The sequence below is a fragment of the Sturnira hondurensis genome, unplaced genomic scaffold (genome assembly GCF_014824575.4).
Source record: "Sturnira hondurensis isolate 20B ecotype Veracruz unplaced genomic scaffold, ASM1482457v3 Scaffold0008196, whole genome shotgun sequence".
NCBI lineage: Eukaryota > Metazoa > Chordata > Mammalia > Chiroptera > Phyllostomidae > Sturnira > Sturnira hondurensis.
Window position 1 is genome coordinate 10,404,247 of NW_028080827.1, and position 20,629 is coordinate 10,424,875.

Sequence of the window (20,629 nt, forward strand, 5' to 3'; positions counted from 1 at the left end):
TATCTTTTTGTCTTTCTAAAAAGTAAACATTACTGAAGTATTACTCATACACAATAAAATACAACTTTAAATGTACAATTTGTTGATTTTTAACAAATTTATACACTATACAACTACCACTACAATCAAAATGTAAAATTTTTCTATTATCCCCAAAAGCGTCTTTGTGTCAACAAAGTCCCATCAAAGTCTCATCACTGTCAATCCCCCCGCCCCTCCCCCCTTGCCCCCGACTTACGAATTTATAAGTCAATGCGGCACTTTGGCTTCTTAGGTTCCAGGCAGCGCGGGGTGCTGCAACCGTTCCCCTGCCCCGGCCCCTGCCCCGGCCCTCCGGCAGCTCACGGTTAAGAGCGGCAGCGGCGGGGGGGGGGGGGGGGGGGGGGGGGGGGGGGGAGTGAATGAAGTACGCGCCTAGGGTGTCAGGAGGCCCGAGATAAGGTAGCTCTCGCGGTAAGTTACGTCGTTGCCCCGGTTACGGCGTCTTGGCCGTGAAAGATGGCGGGGCGAGGTCCTGGTGTCAGGGTCAGTTTAAGTCCTAATTCCTGGGACTGAATAGGTTTGGAGGAGGCGGTGTTGAGGCTGCAGGGACGCTGAATCTCTCTCAACTCTGGGTCTGAAAGTCTCCGTCTCTTTTACAGAGACGGGCTGTTTCAGGGACTCCACTCCCGCCACGCGTTCAGCAACCTGCTACACCTCGACGAGACTTCCTCGCCAAGGAGGAAGAATATAAGTAAGAAATTTGACGGTTCACCTTTTCCTTAGTTCTTTTACCTAAGCGAGGCTGTTTACAAGTACTGTTACCGGTGGCTAGGTCCTTGGGACCACGCACTGCCCAGCAGTCTCTTCCATCTTGAGCTCCTTTTCGTCTTAGGTGTTTGAAGTGGGTGAACATTTAATGTAACCCAAGCAAACCTGTTCGTCAGTAAGATGATACTGTTAGACCTGGCTTTGATAGCAGGAATTTCCACGAGTAGTGCAGTTTCTAGTTTAAGGAATTCCATTTAATTCCAACTTCCTCAGGTTTATGTGTAAGTTTCTTTTAGGCTTTGTTTCTCAATTGAAAGCCTATTTCTCAGGGCATTTGGAATTACTATTCTTGCCCACATTTGGTGGAGTTGGGAGGGTTTCCTTTCTTTATCTTTTGAGCGAAATCACAAACTGTTCTGACAACACGGGCTTTCATTCTTGGACGATGTCAGTCGTCATGCCCCAGTTTTCACACAGATGCCAAGAGTAATCTTTTAATTTGATCATGTTATTCCCTTGCCTAAAACTTTGTAGTGGTTTCATGTTGAAGTTTAAAAGCTCTGTCAGATCTGGCTCCTGCATCTTGCTGGATCTTTTGCTCTCTCCAACCTAACTGACCTTTCAGTTCCTCGAGCTTTTCCCTTCTCTTTCCTCGAGGGCAGTCACACATGCCTTCTACGTGTCATGCTCAGAGTGGCCTTCCTTGACTATGCTAAATAGGCTTCTCTGTTACTCTTTTTTATGGTCTTATTAATTTTTCTTTACATTTAGCATAACATTACAATAAATTCATTTGTTAGTTTACGTTTTGTCTTTTTCCTCCATTGGATGATGAGTTCCACAAGGTTCAAGAGCATGTCTTTTTTTAAAAGATTTTATTTATTTATCTTTAGAGGGGAAGGGAAGGAGAGAGGGAGAGAAATATCAATGCGTGGGTTGTCTGCCGGGAACTGGCCTGCAACCAAGGCGTGTGCTCTGACTGGGAATCGAACTGTGATCGTCTGGTTCACAGGCCCGCGCTCAATCCACTGAGCTACACCAGCTAGGCAAGAGCATGTCTTTTATTTACCATTGTATGTATGTTTACAAAAAATTATATTTTAGCAGTTCACTATCTTTCTAAACTAATTTAACTTAAAATTTGGAACACAACCCTGGCTGGTTGTGTACAACTCTGCAGTGTACAAATTAGAGGCATTTCAACAAAGTAGTTTTAAGCTCTGTCTGAAGCTTATACATAACTTTTGCACCATGGAGAAGAGTAAAATATCTGGCCATTCTTTTTTTTTAATTGTGGTAAAATTGCTGTACAATATTATATGGATTTCAGATGTCCAACATTATTGATTCATTATTTGTACATATTAACATAGTCATCACCACCATAAGTCTTAATCACTCTCTCTCCCAGCCCCTGCCTATCTGTTCTTTGCATCTGTGATTGTTGGTTTGGTTTGCTTTTTCTCTTCTTTTTTTTTGATTCCAACATATAAGTGAAATCATGGTATTTGTCTTTGGTCATTCTTATAGGCAAGAATATGAGTTCATAACACAGTATTTTGCCACTTATTATTTTGATGTTAAGCATATTGTGATGTCTTTTCAATCAGCTGAACACACGACTTCCCAGGGATTTCAATCCAGAATTGGAGGAGATAATCCCTGAGGGGATAGACTAAGAACATGCTGATCATCCAAATCAATAGATTTTACAAGTTTCATGTGTATATCATAAAACCAGAGAGTTAAACAAATAAGATTATATGACATCTATTTTAATTGGTCTTGATAACTGGTAGGGCAGACCTCCATACCACCTTCCACCTACCAACCCCCTGCCTGTAAATGCAAAATAAATTGTATTTGTAGATTAATTTGCAGAGAACTGACATCTTTATGCTATTGAATCTTCCTTTCCACAAATATGGTATGTCTCCATTTACACAGGGGTGTTTTGGTGTCTGTTAATAGTATTTTATCATATTACTACATAAGAGTCTTGCATATATAATTTTTCAAGGTTCCTCATAGGTTTTGTTACTACATGATTGGCTTTTTTTTCCTACTATATTTTCTAATTGGCCAGATGTGTAGGAGCATTGATTTTTGTATATTGATCCTAATACCTATCTGTATAGATACAGATCATCAGCTCTGCTTACTTTTTTTTTTTAGTTGTGTCATGGCTGTTGTTTGTTACAGTGAAAGGCCACAAAGCAAAATCAGTCATGGGAAAAGGTGCATGGAGAGAAGTCTGGAGAAAACCAGTCAAAAGCTTCTTAGAGTTCTCTCTTGGAGGTTTTTTTAAAAATCATGAATGAATGTTGGTTTTTTTCAAATGTTTTTTCTGCATCAATTTATATGATTTTCTTTTTTTAGTTTGGTAATGTGCTGATTACATTAATTGCTTTTGAATGTTGAACCAGCCTTGCATACTTGGAGTAAATCCTGCTTGGTCGTGGTATGTAATTCTTTTTATACATTGTTGGATTTTATTTACTAATATTTTGTTAAGGATCTTTGCATCTATTTCATGATATTGATCTATACTTTTCTTGTAATGTCTTTGTCTGGTTTTGGTATTACTTTTATTCTGCCCTCATAGAATTAGTTAGGAAATATTCCTTTTGCTTCTAGTCTCTGGAAGAGATTGTAGAGTATTGGTATCATTTCCGTCTTAAATATTTGGTGCAGTTCACCAGTTAAAGTGTCTGGGTCTTGTGCTTTCTGCTTTGGAAGTTTTATAATTATTGAATTAATTACTTTTATAGATAGGGGCTTTTTCATATTATCTATTTCTTCATGTGTGAGTTTGATAGTTTTTATCTTTCAAGGAATTGACCTATTTCATCTAAGTCAATCACATTCATGGGCATAAAGTTGTTCATAGTATTCCTTCATTATTCTATAGGCCATGGGAACAGTAGTGATGGCTTTTCTTTAATTTGTAATGTTAGTATTTTGTGTGTTTTCTCTTTTTCTCTTGGTTAGCCTACCTAGAATTTTATAAATTTTTTATCTTTTCAAAGAATTAGCTTTGGTTTTGTTGATTTTTCTCTTTTGTTTTTCTGTTTTAAATTCTATTGATTTCTGCTTCAGTTTTTATTACTTTTTTCCTTCTACTTCTTTTAGGCTTAAATTGTTCTTCATTTTCTATTTCCTACCATGAAAGCTTTGATTATGGGTTTTATATTTTTATTTTCTAATATATGCATTTAATGTTATAAATTTCTCTCTAAGCTTTGCTTTTACTGCACCCCACACATCTTTACAATTGTATTTTCATTTTCATTTAAATATATTTTTAGATTTCCTTTCTCTTTCGACTCAATAGTTACTTACGTTTTTTGTTTAATCTCCAAATGCTTAGCAATTTTTGTTATCTTTCTGTTTTTGTTGCCTAATTAAATTCAGTTATGATATGTGAACATACTTTGTGTGATTTCTACTCTTTGAAAATTATAAGATGTATTTTATGGACCACAAAATGGTCTATATTAGTGAATGCTCCACGTGAGCTTGAGAAGGATTGTGGGGGGTGGGGGGCCCTGCCCACAGGCTTCCCTTGTCCTTCCCACCCCGCCTGGCCTCCACACATGAGAATAAGTTTACCAAGACGTGACTTCCACCAAGATGGAGGCATAGGTGGAAACACTGTGCCTTCTCCCACAAGCAAGTTTGAACACAACAAAGGTTTGGAGAACTAGGACACACCCAAAGACCAGAAAACTGAATTATACGGAAGTCCGACAACTACGAACCATTCAACGGGGACGGTAAGAGAGGCGGAGCCAGCAGCGGAGCTGAGTCGGGTAGGACAGATCCCCTGACCTAGGCGCGCAGGCAGCCCAGAACCAGTCGGGGTGTGGGGCAGACTGACCGTGGTCGCACATTCGCGCACAGTGAGATGGACCACACAGGCCCCAGGGGGCGAACCCAGTGGTGGAGGCTGTGGCGCCGGGGCCTCGGCAGCAGGCGGCAGACGGGAAGCCATTGTCCCTCTTTGACCCTGCCCCCACATACAACGTCACACCCCAGCGACTTAGTTGCCCTGTTCTAGTGAACACTTTAGGGCTCTGATCCTGCTACAGAACAGGCACGAACAACCCAAAAGATGGTGCAAGAAGAACTCAAAGTCCCAGAGCCAATAACTCTAAGCGACCGAGAAATTGCCAGCCTCTCAGAAGCACAATTCAAGACACTATTTATCAGGATGCTCACAGAACTGGTAGATTATAGTCACAAATTAGAGGAACACAGTCACAAATTAGAGGAACATATGAAGGCTAAACTAATTGAAATGAAGGGAGATGCACAGGAAACCAATAGTGATGGAAAGGAAACTGGGACTCAAATCAATGGAATGGAGCAGAAGGAAGAACAAAACATCCCACCAGAAAGGAATGAAGAAATGAGAATTCAAAAAAATGAGGAGAGGCTTAGGAACCTCCAGGACATCTTTAAACGTTCCAACATCCGAATTATAGGGGTACCAGAAGGGGGAAAGAAACAGCCACGAGTGGAAAACGTATTTGAACAAATAATAAAGGAGAACTTCCCCAGTCTGGCAAAGGAAATAGACTTCCAGGAAATCCAGGAAGCTCAGAGAGTGCCAAAGAAGTTGGACCCAAGAAGGAACACACCAAGGCACATCATAATTACATTAGCCAAGACCAAAATGAAGGAGAGAATCCTAGAAGCAGCAAGGGATAAGGGGACAGTCACCTACAAAGGAGTACCCATCAGACTGTCAGCGGATTTCTCAAAAGAGACCTTACAGGCAAGAAGGGGCTGGAAAGAAGTATTCCAAGTCATGAAATCCAAAGACCTACAGCCAAGATTGCTTTATCCAGCAAAACTTTCATTTAGAATGGAAGGACAGATAAAGTGCTTCTCAGATAAGGTCAAGTTCAAGGAGTTCATCATCACCAAGCCCTTATTATATGAAATGCTAAAGGGACTTATATAAGAAAAAGAAGATGAAAAATATGAACAGTGAAAGGACAGGAAACACACAGTTATTAACAACCACACCTAAAACAAAAGCAAACCAAGAGGACAGCTAGATCAGGAGTGGAACCATAGAAATGAAGAACACATGGAGGGTTAGAAACAGGGGGGTGGGAGGGGGAGAAGGGGGGAGAAGGCACAGAAAATAGCATAGATGGTAGGTAGAAAATAGATAGGGGGGAGGGGGAGAATAGTGGGGGAAATAGAGAATCTAAAGAACTTGAGACACGTGGTTATAAACTAAGGGGGGGAGAATGGTGGGGGAGGGAGGGTGCGGGTGGAGGGGAATGAAGGGGGGGAATAGAACAACTGTAATGGTATAATCAATAAAATATATAAAAAAAAAGTTTACCAAGACGTGATCTGCTTGGTGAGGAAAAGTAGCTGATCTCTCAAAGGAGAAGAGCCAAGAGCCTTTTCCTCAATGGGCTTTCAGTGGTTTCAGTCTGCACAGGAATACAGATAAAGCTTATCAATCATTGCCAGGCAGTAAGGATCAAACAGTAGATAAAATACAAAGAACTATGAGGGCTTATTTTGACTCAGGGTTAGTTACCTAAGGGGCTATAAAACTCTAGGAAACAAACTCATTTCCTGCTTGGATCCTTATCAGAAAATTGAGAGCATTCTTAGCAAAGCAGGTTTCATGAAATTTTATACATTCTTTCTTAGGCCTGATCGCCCCAGGGAACCCACCTTTTCCACCACAGGGCCGCACCTACCCCTGGCATTGTTTCAGGCTTAAGTCAGGCAGGGGAAGTAAGGCAGCCAAGAGATTAGGAGACTTCTCACAGAATGAAGACTCTGGCTATATAAAAGTCAAGGGGCAGGGGTTCATCACCCCCTTTTGCTATAGCCTCTCAAGTCCTTCCCTGGGGCCTTCTTCGTGACCATGCCTGTCTTAGGTCATCCCTCCCTTTAAGAATTTTACCGGTCATTGGCCAACTGATCATGCATTGAGGGCCAAGGAGGGTGAAGTGATAGGGGTAGAGGTGGCGCCCCTACCAGGGAGATAAGCTTTGTCTCCTTAGTGGCTTAGGGTTTCAAGGTCTCTCACTCAGCCTTAGCCATGGGGGGTTATAGCTTCTGAAACCAGACAGGGCAGTTCCCAACAAAGGATGTGTATTCTGTGGTTGTTAGATGGAGTATTTTATTTTCATTCCATATTATCTTTAAGTTGAAAAGCTTTCCCAATTATGTTATCTAGAGATTATTTTATGCATTGCTCATTTTGGTTGCCAGTCTCTTGTCCCTATCTTCAGCAGCAGTGAGGCAGATACCTTTTTCCTTGGTGAAGAGAAATTGCCTTTGCTAATGATAAAGATGTGGGAGAGCTGGGTGGCAAAGCTCATGCCTTTGAAATCTTTCACATGAACCACATTGAAAGAATCAGAATGTTTCTGTCTGTTAGTGATCACACCAATTCTTTGGTTTAGCACCTCTGTCTACCACCATACACAGTCTCCAAATCAGTTTGAATTGTGTCGTTCACCTTGATGGGGAAATCAGGGTGGCAGATGGTGTGAGCATCATGAGTAAGCGGATGAGAGATTCCTTTTGGGCCCACAGAGATCTTCTCACTCTCTACAACCTGTATGTGGCCTTGTCAGGTATAATATAAGGAACAGCAAAGCAACCCTTGGTGTCATAGATCAGATAGAAATTGTTTCTGGTCTCGCTGATGATATCCATAAAACCAGCAGAGTAGATTATATCAGTTCAGACCTTGCTTCAGAGCTGCTACACGCCTTCAGATGCTTCTTGGGACTGAAAAAGTCAGATTCGCTACGAGTTCCAGCAGTGGGACAGCAGAGCACTGGAAAGGCACGGGGGGAACAGGAGGAGGAACTGAAGTGTCTGGCATCAGGACAAGCCCTGGAGGGGCAGCTTTCTCTCAGACAGCAGTGCTGGCAGAGGTCATCATTCCTTTTTGGAGCCCTTCCCTTACAGAGTTGGCAGGCTAGCTCCATTATCTGAGTCACCATCAACCTTTCTGCTGAACTTTTACTCAATCTGTAGCATTCCTTGGATTTTTCATAAACACAGTTATATCATATGCAGATTGTGATTGTTTTGTCCCTTTACAATTTTTCATGTATCTTTTTTTTCTTGATCTAGTTAGAACCTCTAGTTCAATATAGAATAGAAAAAGTGGTGGTGAACATCTTTATCTTGGTTATGACTTTTTAAAAATATTTATTTATTTATTTTCAGAGAGAGGAAGCGAGGTAGAGAAACATCAGTATGTGGCTGCCTCTCTCATCACCCACCCCCCACTGGGGACCTGGCCCACAACCCAGGCATGTGACCTAATTGGGAATCGAACTGGTGACCCTTTGGTTTACAGGCTGGCATTCAGTCCACTGAGCCACACTTGCCCAGGCTGTTTTTATTATTTTTTAATAAATGCATTTAATTTCTGTAAATTTTTCTCCAACTCTCTGTATTGCTGGATCTGTTTTGATATGTATTTCTTTTGTCATAGCTTTTAGTTTTTAGTTTCTAAACATTTTTTTCATTTTAATTATATTATTTTAATTGCACTATAGTCAAAGAATGTATATAACATTGATTTTCAAAAATGTATTGGAACTTAGTTGTGGTCAAGTACAATACAAGTTCAGGGGGAAACCAAGTTAAAGCAGTATAGTTCACTTTTTAATAATATTCTTTGATAGAAAGTATATAACTGCCCTGGCTGGTATGGCTCAGTAGACTGAGTACTGGCCTGAGAACTGGAAGGTTGCTGTGTAGATTCCCAGTCAGGGCACGTGCCTGGGTTGTGGGCCAGGTCCCAAGCTGGGGGCGTGCAAGAGGTAACCAATTGATGTTTCTTTCCTTTTCTTTCTCCTTCCTTTTCCTTCTTTCTAAAAAACAAATAAGATCTTTTAAAAAAGAAAATATATTACTGTTTGTTGACCATCTGTTAGATTAGGCTAATTAATTTTCATGCCCATAACATTAATATACCATCATTTTTTTCCCCTACTAGCTGCATTGGTTTCTGTTAGAGATGTATTAAAATCAACTATAACTATAATTGAAGAGTAATTACTTGTGTAATTGTGTCCATTATTTGTTTGGGGGATATAGTATTTGATTTATTTAAATCCTCTAGAGGTAAATTATTCCTTTCATTGTTATGTAATGTCTGTTATATCTCTATTCATTCCTTTATATTCAAACTTATGTCATTTAGCTTTAAGAGAGTATTCCATTTATATTGAGTCTGATAATTTTTGCTTTCTAATAAGTGAATTATTTATATTATTTTGTTTGTTAATTTGAAGTTGTTTGGCCATAATATTTTTTGTTTTATATTTATTATGCTTTTTTTGGTTCTGTCTTCTGTTGTATTGAATGAGCTTATAATTTTCTTTATTTTTCTTTTACTGGTTTGGAAAGAGCTTAGACTGCTTTAACTTGGTTTCCTTGCCACTTCAGTTAGACATTATTAGACATTTTACTTCCTTTTGTTTTGAATATCCCTACCTGTTATTTTTATAGTCTGTACTAATTTAGATTTATCATTGTGTTTTCTAATTTCTTTGCTCATCATGATTCTTCCTTTTTTCCAGGTTTAATTTTTTTCTTCCTGAAGTATAGACCCTTCATTACTTCTCTCTGCAAAAATTTGAATCTTAAACTCCAGTCTTTTCTGAAAACTTTTTTTTACTTTGCACTTATTCTTCAAAGACAGTTTAGCTGAACATAGAATTCTAGATGGCCAGTATTTTCCCCACACAATTCATTCAAGATACCATTTCATTGTCCATTGGAATGTAGGGATGTTGATGCGCCATCTCCTGTCAGCTTTTTAGATAGGCAGGCAGGTAGGTTATCTGTTCTTATTAAATATTTCCTCTGGTAATTTAAAGAATATTCTCTTTGTCTCCGAAGTTCTGTGGTCTTACTATGATGTGTACAGATGTGCATTAGTTTTCTTAATTCTGCTCAAGATCTACATCTTCCTTTGTGTCTGGGAAATTTTCAGTATTGTATTTTCAAATACTGATATTTCATCCTCATGTGGGATTTCCTTCTTTACCTTCTCTTAGGTAGATATAAATCTGTTTTTGTCAAGTAGTCTGTCTTTAATGGATGTTAACCTTTCTTTCATATTTTTAACTTTCTATTTTTGTGTACCACCTTTCAGGTGATTTCCTCATATCTGTCTTCTAATTCATTTATTTCCCTCTCGGTTCATTCTATTGTTCAACTTATCCATTGAGTTTGAATTTTTAATTTTGATGACTGTGTTTTCATTTATGTAATTTCTATTTGGTTCTTTTCCATATTCAGTGTTCTTTTTTTAAAAATTTTTTAAAGATTTATTTATTTATCTTTAGAGGGGAAAGGAAGGAGAGAAGGAGAGAAGTATCAATGTATGGTTGCCTCTCGTGAGTCCCCTGCTGGGAACTGGTCTGCAACCCAGGCATGTGCCCTGACTGGGAATTGAACCGTGATCGATGGTTCTCAGGCTCGTGCTCAATTCACTGAGCTACACCAGCCAGGGCCATATTCAGTGTTCTTTTATTAATAATGTCTGGTTCTTACCTAATGGTGTCTATTCTTTGTATTTTTTTTAAATTAAAAATGCCTATTTAAAAATATTTTAAGATTGTTTTATCATCTTCAGTTCTTATACAAATTTTGTTGCATATGCTGATTCTCCCTCTTGGTGACTTGTTTCTTTATGCAATTTGTTATCTTTGTGGCGTCATCTTTAGCAGGGCTTACTTCCTGAGAGTGTTAACATATCTTATAGATGAGTAAATGTCCTTAAGGGTGGTTTTTGCATTTAGCTCGTCAGTTTTTTCACTGGTTAGGCCAACTTTCTGTATTAAAGTTTTGGCATAAAATCTCTATAGCATCTGGGTGAGATGAACTTGGACCACATTCCTGTATGCTCTCACTACTCACAAGAGATTCTTTTTCACCTATTGCTGTAGTTTCATTTCTGCTCACCTAAGGTTATGCTTAGTGTTTTTGTTTGTGTTTAACAGGTGTAGCTCTTCATGACTCACACATGTATCATTTTTTAGCTGTTCAGCTGTTTCATCTTCTGTTCCTGTTAACTGTTCTCACTTTTAGTTGCTGCTTTATTTTTGGTGCCAAGGTATTTCTCTTCCCTGAGTGTGAGCTTAGCAATATATCCTTCATTATATTATATCCAGTATTTCCATGGTTTTTGAGTAGAAGAAAAGACTTTTGAGGCATCTTGGTCTACTATGTTGACAATCTTCTAATGGTTCTTGTTAGGGAAATGTGAAACCTCAGATAATGCTGTCTTAAATGGGACTTTAAGTCTTTATTATATGGTTTTCTTTTAACTCATCCTAAGCTATAAAAATATTCCCTAAAACATTGGACTATTTTAAGAAGGAATATGTTACTGATTTTCTTTTTGGGGGGTTGGGTAATTAATGTTACAAGTGGTTTGTGTTACTTCTGAATCACAAATCTAATAAAATAACAAAATATCTCATTTTAAAAATTGCTCAACATATTTTCTTCATATAACTTCAAAAGATCCTAGATGGTCTAGACATTTTAAAATTTTTATTTTATGAATAGAATAAAAAAGTTACATACTTTTAAATATGTTTATTATAGTGTTACTTTTAAAAGTGAAAAGGGACTTTAACAATAAGGATAGATTAATACATTATGTTAACTTCAACTGTTAGAGTATTTTATATCCATTTAAGGCACTAATTATAAAGAGAGAAATATGTATCTTCAATTTGCTATGGGAAAACATAATATAAAATTTTGTGCCCTGGCTGGTATAGCTCAGTGGATTGAGCACGGGCCTGCGAACTACACGATCGTGGTTTGATTCCCAGTCAGGGCACATGCCTGGGTTGCAGGCCAGTTCCTAGCAGAGGACTCACAAGAGGCAACTATACATTGATATTTCTCTCCTTCTCTTTCCTTCCCTTCCCCTCTAAAGATAAATAAATAAATAAATAAATAAATAAATAAATCTATCTTTAAAAAATAAATAAAATTTTGTATATGCTATAGGTGAAAAATACAAGGGAAGATAATTAAAATGTCACAGCAACACCCTAGACCAAAGCAGGCCTCTCTGCTACCTGGCCCCACTCCTATCCCCAGTTGGAGTTCATCCCAAGAAGCTGAAGAGTGGAATTTATTTCCACCAGTTTGTCATTCCCAAAGAAGTGATTCCACCTGAAGTGAGGGTCGGAGAGAAGCTAGGAGTTAACACTGTTGGAATACCAAAATAATAATAATAATAATAATAACAATAATAATAATAAGTAATCATGGGGAGTTGGAGATAAGTGTTCTGATAGATTAATTTTAGAATAAAGTGTTTGTTTTAAAATTTGCTGATTAGCTAAAGTGTAGTTACTGAAATTTAATTACTTGTATTTTTGTTAGGATCTTCAGTACATCCCAATTAGTAAATTATTTTCTGCTTGTAGGCGTTTAAATGCAGAATTGGAGGCAAAAACAGCTGATCTGGTTCGACAAGCTGAGGAAGCAATAGTAAGTAAATGTTAGTGCTAGAGTTTTTAATTCTTAATTTGATTTATAATATACAAAAATGTACAAAGCATAAATTTTCAGCTCATCAAATTATCACAAATTGAACATGAATATATGTATAGTAGGGAGGTATATTTATACATGTGTTTTTGATAAGCATACGTTTTCTAAAAGCCACTGAAGATGTTTTCTATTTAGGTGTCCAGTCATCTAATAAGAATAGTAATATTTAATAATCTTTCCCACTATTTGAAGATTAATATATGAGCATAGCTATGTAGAATTAACACTGATAATTGAGTAAGGAAAGAAGGAAAATGGTCTCTGGACAAAAGTTGGATAAAGGATAACAGTCATCAGATGGTAATTTGTCTCTTAAATTCTGTAGTTGGTTATAACTTAAATCTTAAAGCTAGAGCATAATTGGATTTATAGTTAGGAAGAATGTAGTGAGGTTATAACACTAGACAATGTAAGAGTATTTGCCCCATGCTGAGTACCGGAGTGGTTATTCCTGCTGTAAGCATCCAGCTTTTAGCATCAACATTCCCATTATTAATTGATAGGACATAGTAGCATTCCTTAGAGGAATACTGTGGCTTGCTTTCAGACTTTCTTTTTTAGGTCTTACTCTGATTTAATTATAATTCTTTCTTTTAAACCCCACCCTTCACCTCATGTTGGACTTGATGGGGCCAGGGAAGAAGAGGCAGTATTTTATTTTAAGGCCTTGTACAGATTTCATCATTATCTGTAGTTTAGAGTAAGGAACATTATATATATAAATACACACACACACATATTATAGTGTTCATACACATATATGAACACATTTCAGGTAATATATTTACGTAATGTTTTTTTAACATAATATATCTATGTGATATATATATGTAATATATTTTTATGTAATATAGTTATATAATGGTTTATTTACATAATATATTTATATAGAATAAGGAACATAATATATATATTATAGTGTTCATACATGTGTATGAACACATTTCAGATAGTATATTTACATAATGGTTGCAGATTTGCTAGTTGCATTTGTAATGAAATATTTCACCGAAAAAGAAATATTTTTATTACATCTTTTAGTTTTTGCCAGTGTCTGATGAGCCAGAAAATACTTAAACAAGGAAACCCAAAGTTATAGTAGAATGAGGGATTCATTAGGTATTCTGCTCCAAGAGCCTGCTACTAAGGACCACTTGCTTTACTTGCTTATTTATATGAAAGGTAGAGTAGATAATTGGGAAGAGCTAGGAAAGGGAAGAAGGCATTCCTGTTCCCACAGAAGTTAGTGGATATAATATTTGCCATGTTGAGTATTTGTTTACTCACTTTCATTTCTTGATATATCTTTGCCAAAAGGTTTTACTCTTAGTGTTTCTTTTTTAGCCTTTTTGTGGTATACTGAACATTGAAGCTTTGTGTGATTCGTGACAAGTTTTTCTAATCATGAAAAAGATTTATGTTTTCCTTTCATGTGAGTCTAATTTTGTTTATATGTTACACAAGATGGAAGACTCTAATGTAGTGTGGAAGCAGTAGTCGGGTTGGATTGTGTAATGGCATTGACCTCTTACATTTTTCCTTCAGAATTGACTTTCTTAACCCAGAATGGATGAAAGGTGAAACTGCATTGAAACTACATTGTAACAGACCTTATTTCCATACCATAGCATTTAGAATTCTGTGCCTTGATTTCATGGAAACTGTGAAACAGCTCTGGAATGATGAATGATCAGAAAGGCACTTGAATAAATCCTACTTTGGGGGGCGTTTTTTCCTATGTGACTCATCTTTACTCGTTTAACTAGAGAGATCAACAAGAAGTACGATCTCGGCCTATTTCAACACAAGTTAAATCCTATGAAGAGGAAGATGATTATAGTTCAAGGTAAGTCACTTACATTCTCAAAAACCTTTTTTTAACTGGGTAAATGCTTTTAGATTGTCTTTATTTTAAAATAAGATCTAATCAAAGTATTGTTATTTTCAGATGTGCAACAATGATTTGATGTTTGTGTGTTGTGATATGGTCACCATAATACGTCTGATTACATCTATTACATACATGGCTACAGAATTTTTTTGTTGTGATGATAACTTTTAAAATCTACTTTCTTAGCAACTTTCAAATATGCAATACAATATTATTAACTATAGTCATTATGCTGCACATTGTATCCCCATGACTTATTTTAGACTGGAAATTTGTTCTTTTTCACTCCCTTCACCCATTTTTCTCACCACTCCATCCTCAGCCTTTGGTACCAATCTCTTCTCTGAATCTATGAGCTTTTTTTTTTAAATTACACATATAAATGAGATCATCCGATATTTGTCTTTTTCTGTCTGACTTAGGATAATGGCCTTGAGGTCCATCCATGTTACTGCAAATGGGTTTTCTTTATGGCTGAATAATATTTTATTGTATATATATGCCGCATCTTCTTTTTTCACTCATCTGTCGATGAACATTCAGGTTGTTTTCATATCTTGGTTATTGTAAATAATGCTGCAATGAAAATGAGGTGCAGACATTTTTTTAGTGTGTTTTTGTTTTCTTCAAATAAATACCGAGAAGTGGAGTTATTAGATCATATGGTAGTTCTCTTTTAACTTTTTCATAAGGAACCTCCATACTGTTTTTCATAGTGGCTGCACCAATTTGCATTCCTACTAAAAGTGTACAAGGGTACCCTTTTCTCAGTATCCTCACCAGCATTTATCTCTTATCTGTTTGATAATAGCCATTCTAACAGGTATGAAGTGCTATCTCATTGTGTTTCTTTTAAAATTTTAATTTTTTTAGAATAAAAAATTTGTTCGTTTATTTGTTTTAAAGCACGGGGAAGGGAGGGAGAGAGGGAGAGAAACATTGATGAGAGAGAGAGACATCAGTTGGTTGCTTCTGATATGTGCCCTGACTAGGACCAAACCCACAACCCAGGCATGTGCCCTTACCAGGAATTGAGCTGGTGACCTATCGCTTTATGGGATGATGCCCAACTGAGCCTCACAGGTCAGGCCTCACTGTGGTTTTAAATTTACATTTCCTTGATGATCAGGGATGCTGAGTATCTTTTCATGTGCCTGTTGTCCATTTGTGTGTCTTTTTTAGAAAATGTCTGTTCAGATCCCCTGCCTATTTTTTAATTGGATTTTTTTGCTATTGAGTTGTATGAGTTCTTTATGTATTTTGGATATTAACACTTTATCAGATACATGCAAAATATTTTCTCCCACTCAGTATGTTGTCTTTCCCCCCGCCCCCCGGTCTTCCCAAGGAGTTTATTTGGACAGAACAGGGGACAAGGAGGCCAAGCATCTAAAAGAAGATGTTGGATCTCTTGGTGGTAAAGCTTGGCTTGTGTTGGTAACACTTGTGCTGATGATGGAGGACCCAGTGGGGCAGTGGGAACTTGACCATGGAGTTGTGGAACTGCTTGACCTGCCGATCAGTGGCCAGGCCTTGGTACTCTCAGTACCAAGTGGGTACCGCTGTGGGTGCCGCTGCTGTGGGTGCCGCTGTGGGAGTCGTAGCTCAGCCTGATGCTAGAGTTCTTCACCTGAAGTGGGGAATTTTCAAACACTTGCCAGCAGGAGGTGATTTCCCCTGAGGACTTATTTGTCTTCTTCAGCTGAGACACAAAGTACCAGAAGTGAGACTTGGGGAAGACATGGTTAGGTGCAGAGGTGCTCCTGTGGTAGAGGGGGGCAGTGGGAGGCACTGGGGGGGGCAGGCAACTTCCCACCGCCTTGTATTATGGCAGTGTGCCAGAGGTCTTCGTAAAGCTCTCTACATTTATCAACACCCGTGAATGGCATAGGTTAACTTACCATTTTGTTAATGGTTTCCTTTGCTCTGCAGAAGCTTTCTAGTTTGATGTAGTTCCACTTGTTAATTTCTGCTTTTGCTGCCTTTGCTTTTGGTGTTAAATTTTAAAAAATCATCATCAAGACTAATGTTAAGCAACTTACTACCTATGTTTTCTTCCAGGAGTGTTATGTTTTTAGCTCTTTCTTTCAAGTCTTTAATCCATTTTGAGTTAATCTTTGTATGTGGTGTAAAATTGTGGTTCAGTTTCATTCTGTTACACGTGGTTGTCCAGTTTTCCCAGCACTGTTTATTGAAGAGACAGTTCTTTCCCCATTGTATATTCTCCTTTGTTGTAAATTAATTGACTATATATGTGTGTCTATTTGGGACTCTCTATTCTGTTCCATTCATCTGTGGGTGTTTTTTTAATGACCATATTATTTTTGATTACTGTAGCTTTGTAATATAGTTTGAAGCCAGAGAGAACATTTTTTGATGGTATAGGTGGATGCCTTATTATATAAAATCCTTTTGCATGTAAGTAATGTAAATATATAATTTAAAGAATAATGTAATATATAAAATACTAATAACTGGGGACTTTGCCAGTCAGATACAATGTAATCCATTTACCTACCTTATTTTGTTTAATTCTCAAAGTATTATTTTGAAATAAATATTGTTCTCATTTTTAAAATGAGGAAACTAGAGATGCTCGGTAGCTTGTCCAAAGACATAGGGATGGAGGGATAGTATGTAATTTCACTGAGATCCAAACCAGAACTGACAAGGTTTCTAAACCTATTCTTATATACTATAGTACCTCTCTTATAAAACTGCATATCAAGATTAGGTAAAAATAAATACATTTGTAAAAGTAAAGTGTATCAGATCTTTTTTTCCTTGAATTTCATATATGTCAAGAAATTAGGGACCAAGAAAATATTCAGGATTAAATTTAACAGGAAAAGTATAGGACCTATGTGAATAAAACTATAAAATCTTGCAGAGGCAGTGGTGATCAGCAAACATTCCAAGTCTCTTGCTATGAGCCAGAGTCGAATTATTATCTTTCAAGCCTAAACAGACGGGAGTTGGTGTTTGAACCTCCCATTGACTCTTTCTTTACTGTGATCAGTAAAAATTCAATTGGTGAGACCTCCCAGCTTGGTCTCTGGGTGACCATGTGAGACATAAAGAAAAATGGGTTCATTCTCCCTCTTTCTCTCCTTCCTACAATCTCTCTCTTGCTCTCTTTTTTTCCCTCTCTCTTTCCCCTCCCCCTCTCCCCACTCCCACTATCTCCTCTGTTCCTTTCAGTGTGTTAGCTACTGAGATTTTGGGGTATCATCCTAGCCTATCCTAATTAATTATAGCAGTTGGTATTAAGAATTGGGTGTTTTATAACAAAACTAATAAAAGTGTGGCTTTAGCTTAGCAGTTAGGTAGTAGCTAGCAAGGAAACTGGTATTGGAGGCCGGAAAGATAGAGGAATACTGTTATGTGTGGCAATGAATTTATTAAGGCTGTCACCTTTGGTAAATTGGGAGGTGGAAGAGATGTGTAATAAACTTATGCTGTAGGGGAAGAAGTTGGAAAACAATATTAGTAGTGTGTGCTGCTACTATTTGGCATGGTATTTAAGGAGACAAGTTTGGGAATGAACTGGCTGTTTTGCAAGCAAAAATGAAAAGGAATATGGAGATTCTAGGAATTAGAGGCCTTGAATATGGGAAGAGTCACTTGCTTCTAATTTTGATGAGGTTCATCTTCTCTTTTTTATTTTTTATTTTTGGTTACCTGCTATTTTGGAGTCATATCTAAGAATCAATGGATCCAGTGTCATTAAGATTTATCCCTATGTTTTCTTCTAAGAGAATAACATTGTTACATTTCGGTCTTTGACTGACTTTGAGTTAATTTTTATGTGTAGTACGAGATGAGGATCACCTTCATTCTTTGGCGTGTGGGGTATCCAGTTGTCTCAGAAGACTAAAAAGACTGTCCTTTCCCCATTCAATGATACTAGCACCCTGGTCAAAAATCAGCTGGCCAGAGACACATGGTTTTATTTTTGGACTCTATTCCATTGATATATGTATCTATTCTTATGCCAACACTACACTGTTCTGATTATCTTTGATTTGTAGACTTAATTGTTTATGGACCAAAAAAATTGAGGAAAAGTTGAGAAGATCTTTAAGGAATAAAAGCCTACTAAAGTTCAACCTTGAGCCAAAGATCAGACTAAAGGTGTGGTTTTCACAACTGTTGATAACATTTTCTGATGCGGACCCTGGCCAGCAGATTCTTTGTGTTGTGGCCACAATGAACAAATTCACATGGACTACAGAAGTCCTGTGGAGAAAAAGGGATGGCATGGCCACTCTCTAAGTGAGAGAGAGGGCCCGACCCCTGCCTGGACAGGATTTTATTGCTTTTATGGGTACATTACATGAGGATGGTCCTCATTTACTATGCACAGTTCCTGTAGGTGATTACCTTTTACAGATGATAAAGGAAAGAATGTTGCTAATTACCTCAAAGAGAAGGATGTTGCAGACCAAGGGTAAAAGTGGTTGAACTGGTTGAACCTCCATACTAGGGAGGTTTAGAACAGATTTTAGCAAGTTACAGTAAGTACTTGCTGCCTCAGTTCAGGGTGAGGGAGTTTTAGCAAAAGCAAATCTCATAGCAGCCTAGGTACAATGCAGGCCTGATTTCCCACAGAGAACCTATCCATGGGTGTGGGTCCTGTGTGCCAGACCTCATTCCTGACTGGCATGTCCATGGGGGCTGGGCTACATTCCCATGCGGAACAGTTCCCTATAATTTTCCAATGGATTAAGGTTCTTCAGGGCAAGGACCGTAGTAAATGGCACCTTGTCAAACTTTCCAACTAGATAAAATGGCTCAGGGCAAAGATCTAACTATAGGTATAGTCTCCCCATGGAAACCTGGCAGCCTCAAAGCAACACATTTTTAAATTGGGGTGTGGAGAAGGGGAATGAAGGAGAGAAGGGGAAGGTGTTTCAGGCAAAGAAATAATTGCCTTGGAAAGAATTGTGGGTGTGCTAATGGCACATGGAACTGACTGGAATCAAATAAATAAGAAACTCACTAGTTTTTGAAAGTTATACGCACAAAGAAACTTTAGAGCAATAGACCTAAACTGTTACTTTTTAAATCTGAAAATAGGTATCAGTACTCCCATCTCCCAAGATGCAAAAGCAGGCTGTGAGAGTTGTACAGTCCTAATTTAGGGTATAATGTTTAAACACCTTAGAACTTAGACTCAGGACTTAGAACAAAAAAAAAAGGGAATGGACTTAAGCAACAGTATATTTGGCTCATACTTGAAATATTGGGACATTATTCAGGTAGTAATTATTGCATATGATCCAGCAATTCCCCTCTAAATATTTAACCAAGATAAAGGAAGACATATTTCCAAGCATAACTTGTGTGTAAATGTTAATTGGCAAAACCTGGGAACACCTCCGTATCCAATGGATAACAAATCATGGTATACTAATGCATTGGAATACTACTTGGCAATAAATAGCAATGGACTACTCATACTGCAGCAACATGGATACTAAGTGGAAGGAGGCAGACTAAAAAATGTATATACTGTATGATTCCATTTATTTGACCTTCTGGAAATAGTAAAACTATAGGGACAGATATCAGTGGTTGTGTGGGGCTTGGCGGAGGGGAGGGGACTAATAAAAAGGGGCAGAAGGAATTTTTTGTGGTGATAGAAATATTCTCTGTCTTGGTTGTTGTAATGCTTACATGACCATAAAGTGTGTATTTTACTGTATGTAAATTGTATCTCAATGAATCTGAAAAAGTAATTTTTGACCTGGCACCATTAGTGCCAGGTCTAGCTACTGGTGGTACAATGGTGAGTAAATAGACCAGGTCCTGCTTCCAAGGAGTTAATGCCTCCTGTGTTGCTTTTTAACTTTTTTTTTAATTAAACAAATTTTCCATAAAGTTTTTTACATCATCATTTGATATCTATATGTATATATAGCATGAAACTACTTATCCTTATTATATGTAAGGATATCTTATGGAAATATATGATATTTCTGATATTAAAATATCTCTGATATTTAATGGAAAACAATGTTTAATAGTTATAAAAATTCCAAACTTTGAATTACAAATAAGATTAGGCATGGCTTTTATTTACTAAACTAAAAGATTAAAATGATGGTAAAACAGCTGATCTCTAGCTTCTGTTGAAGCAAGTAAGAGACTGATTCACAAACATAAAAATAAATCTGTTGATTTTTTTTTTTACTAACTTTAAGTGCAATGGGGTGACGACACCTCTATTTACCTAGGATCGGGTGGCTTTTGTAAACTGGCTTTGAATGGATGGCGCGTGCCACATGAAACATGGCCCTGAACTATTAGTTGGAAATTGCTGAAGATGGGAGATAATTCTGTAAAGAGACAATTTATTTCAGCTTGGAACAATGATAATTTACCTAAATTACT

General features: G+C 37.5%; 1 protein-coding gene and 1 pseudogene across 1 annotated transcript in view; one reads left to right on the forward strand and one right to left on the reverse strand.

The window, feature by feature from the left end:
- The first annotated feature begins 448 nt into the window (after nucleotides 1-448).
- TEX9 (testis expressed 9) overlaps nucleotides 449-20,629 on the forward strand; it is a 50,688-nt gene continuing 30,507 nt past the window's right edge. Inside the window, exons 1-4 of the mRNA XM_037053954.1 lie at nucleotides 449-525; nucleotides 642-733; nucleotides 12,216-12,279; nucleotides 14,109-14,188. Coding sequence (XP_036909849.1) covers nucleotides 499-525; nucleotides 642-733; nucleotides 12,216-12,279; nucleotides 14,109-14,188 — 263 coding nt within the window. The 5' untranslated portion in view covers nucleotides 449-498. The remainder of the gene's footprint in view (nucleotides 526-641; nucleotides 734-12,215; nucleotides 12,280-14,108; nucleotides 14,189-20,629) is intronic.
- Nucleotides 6,976-9,563, reverse strand: LOC118992464 (40S ribosomal protein S4, X isoform-like; annotated as a pseudogene).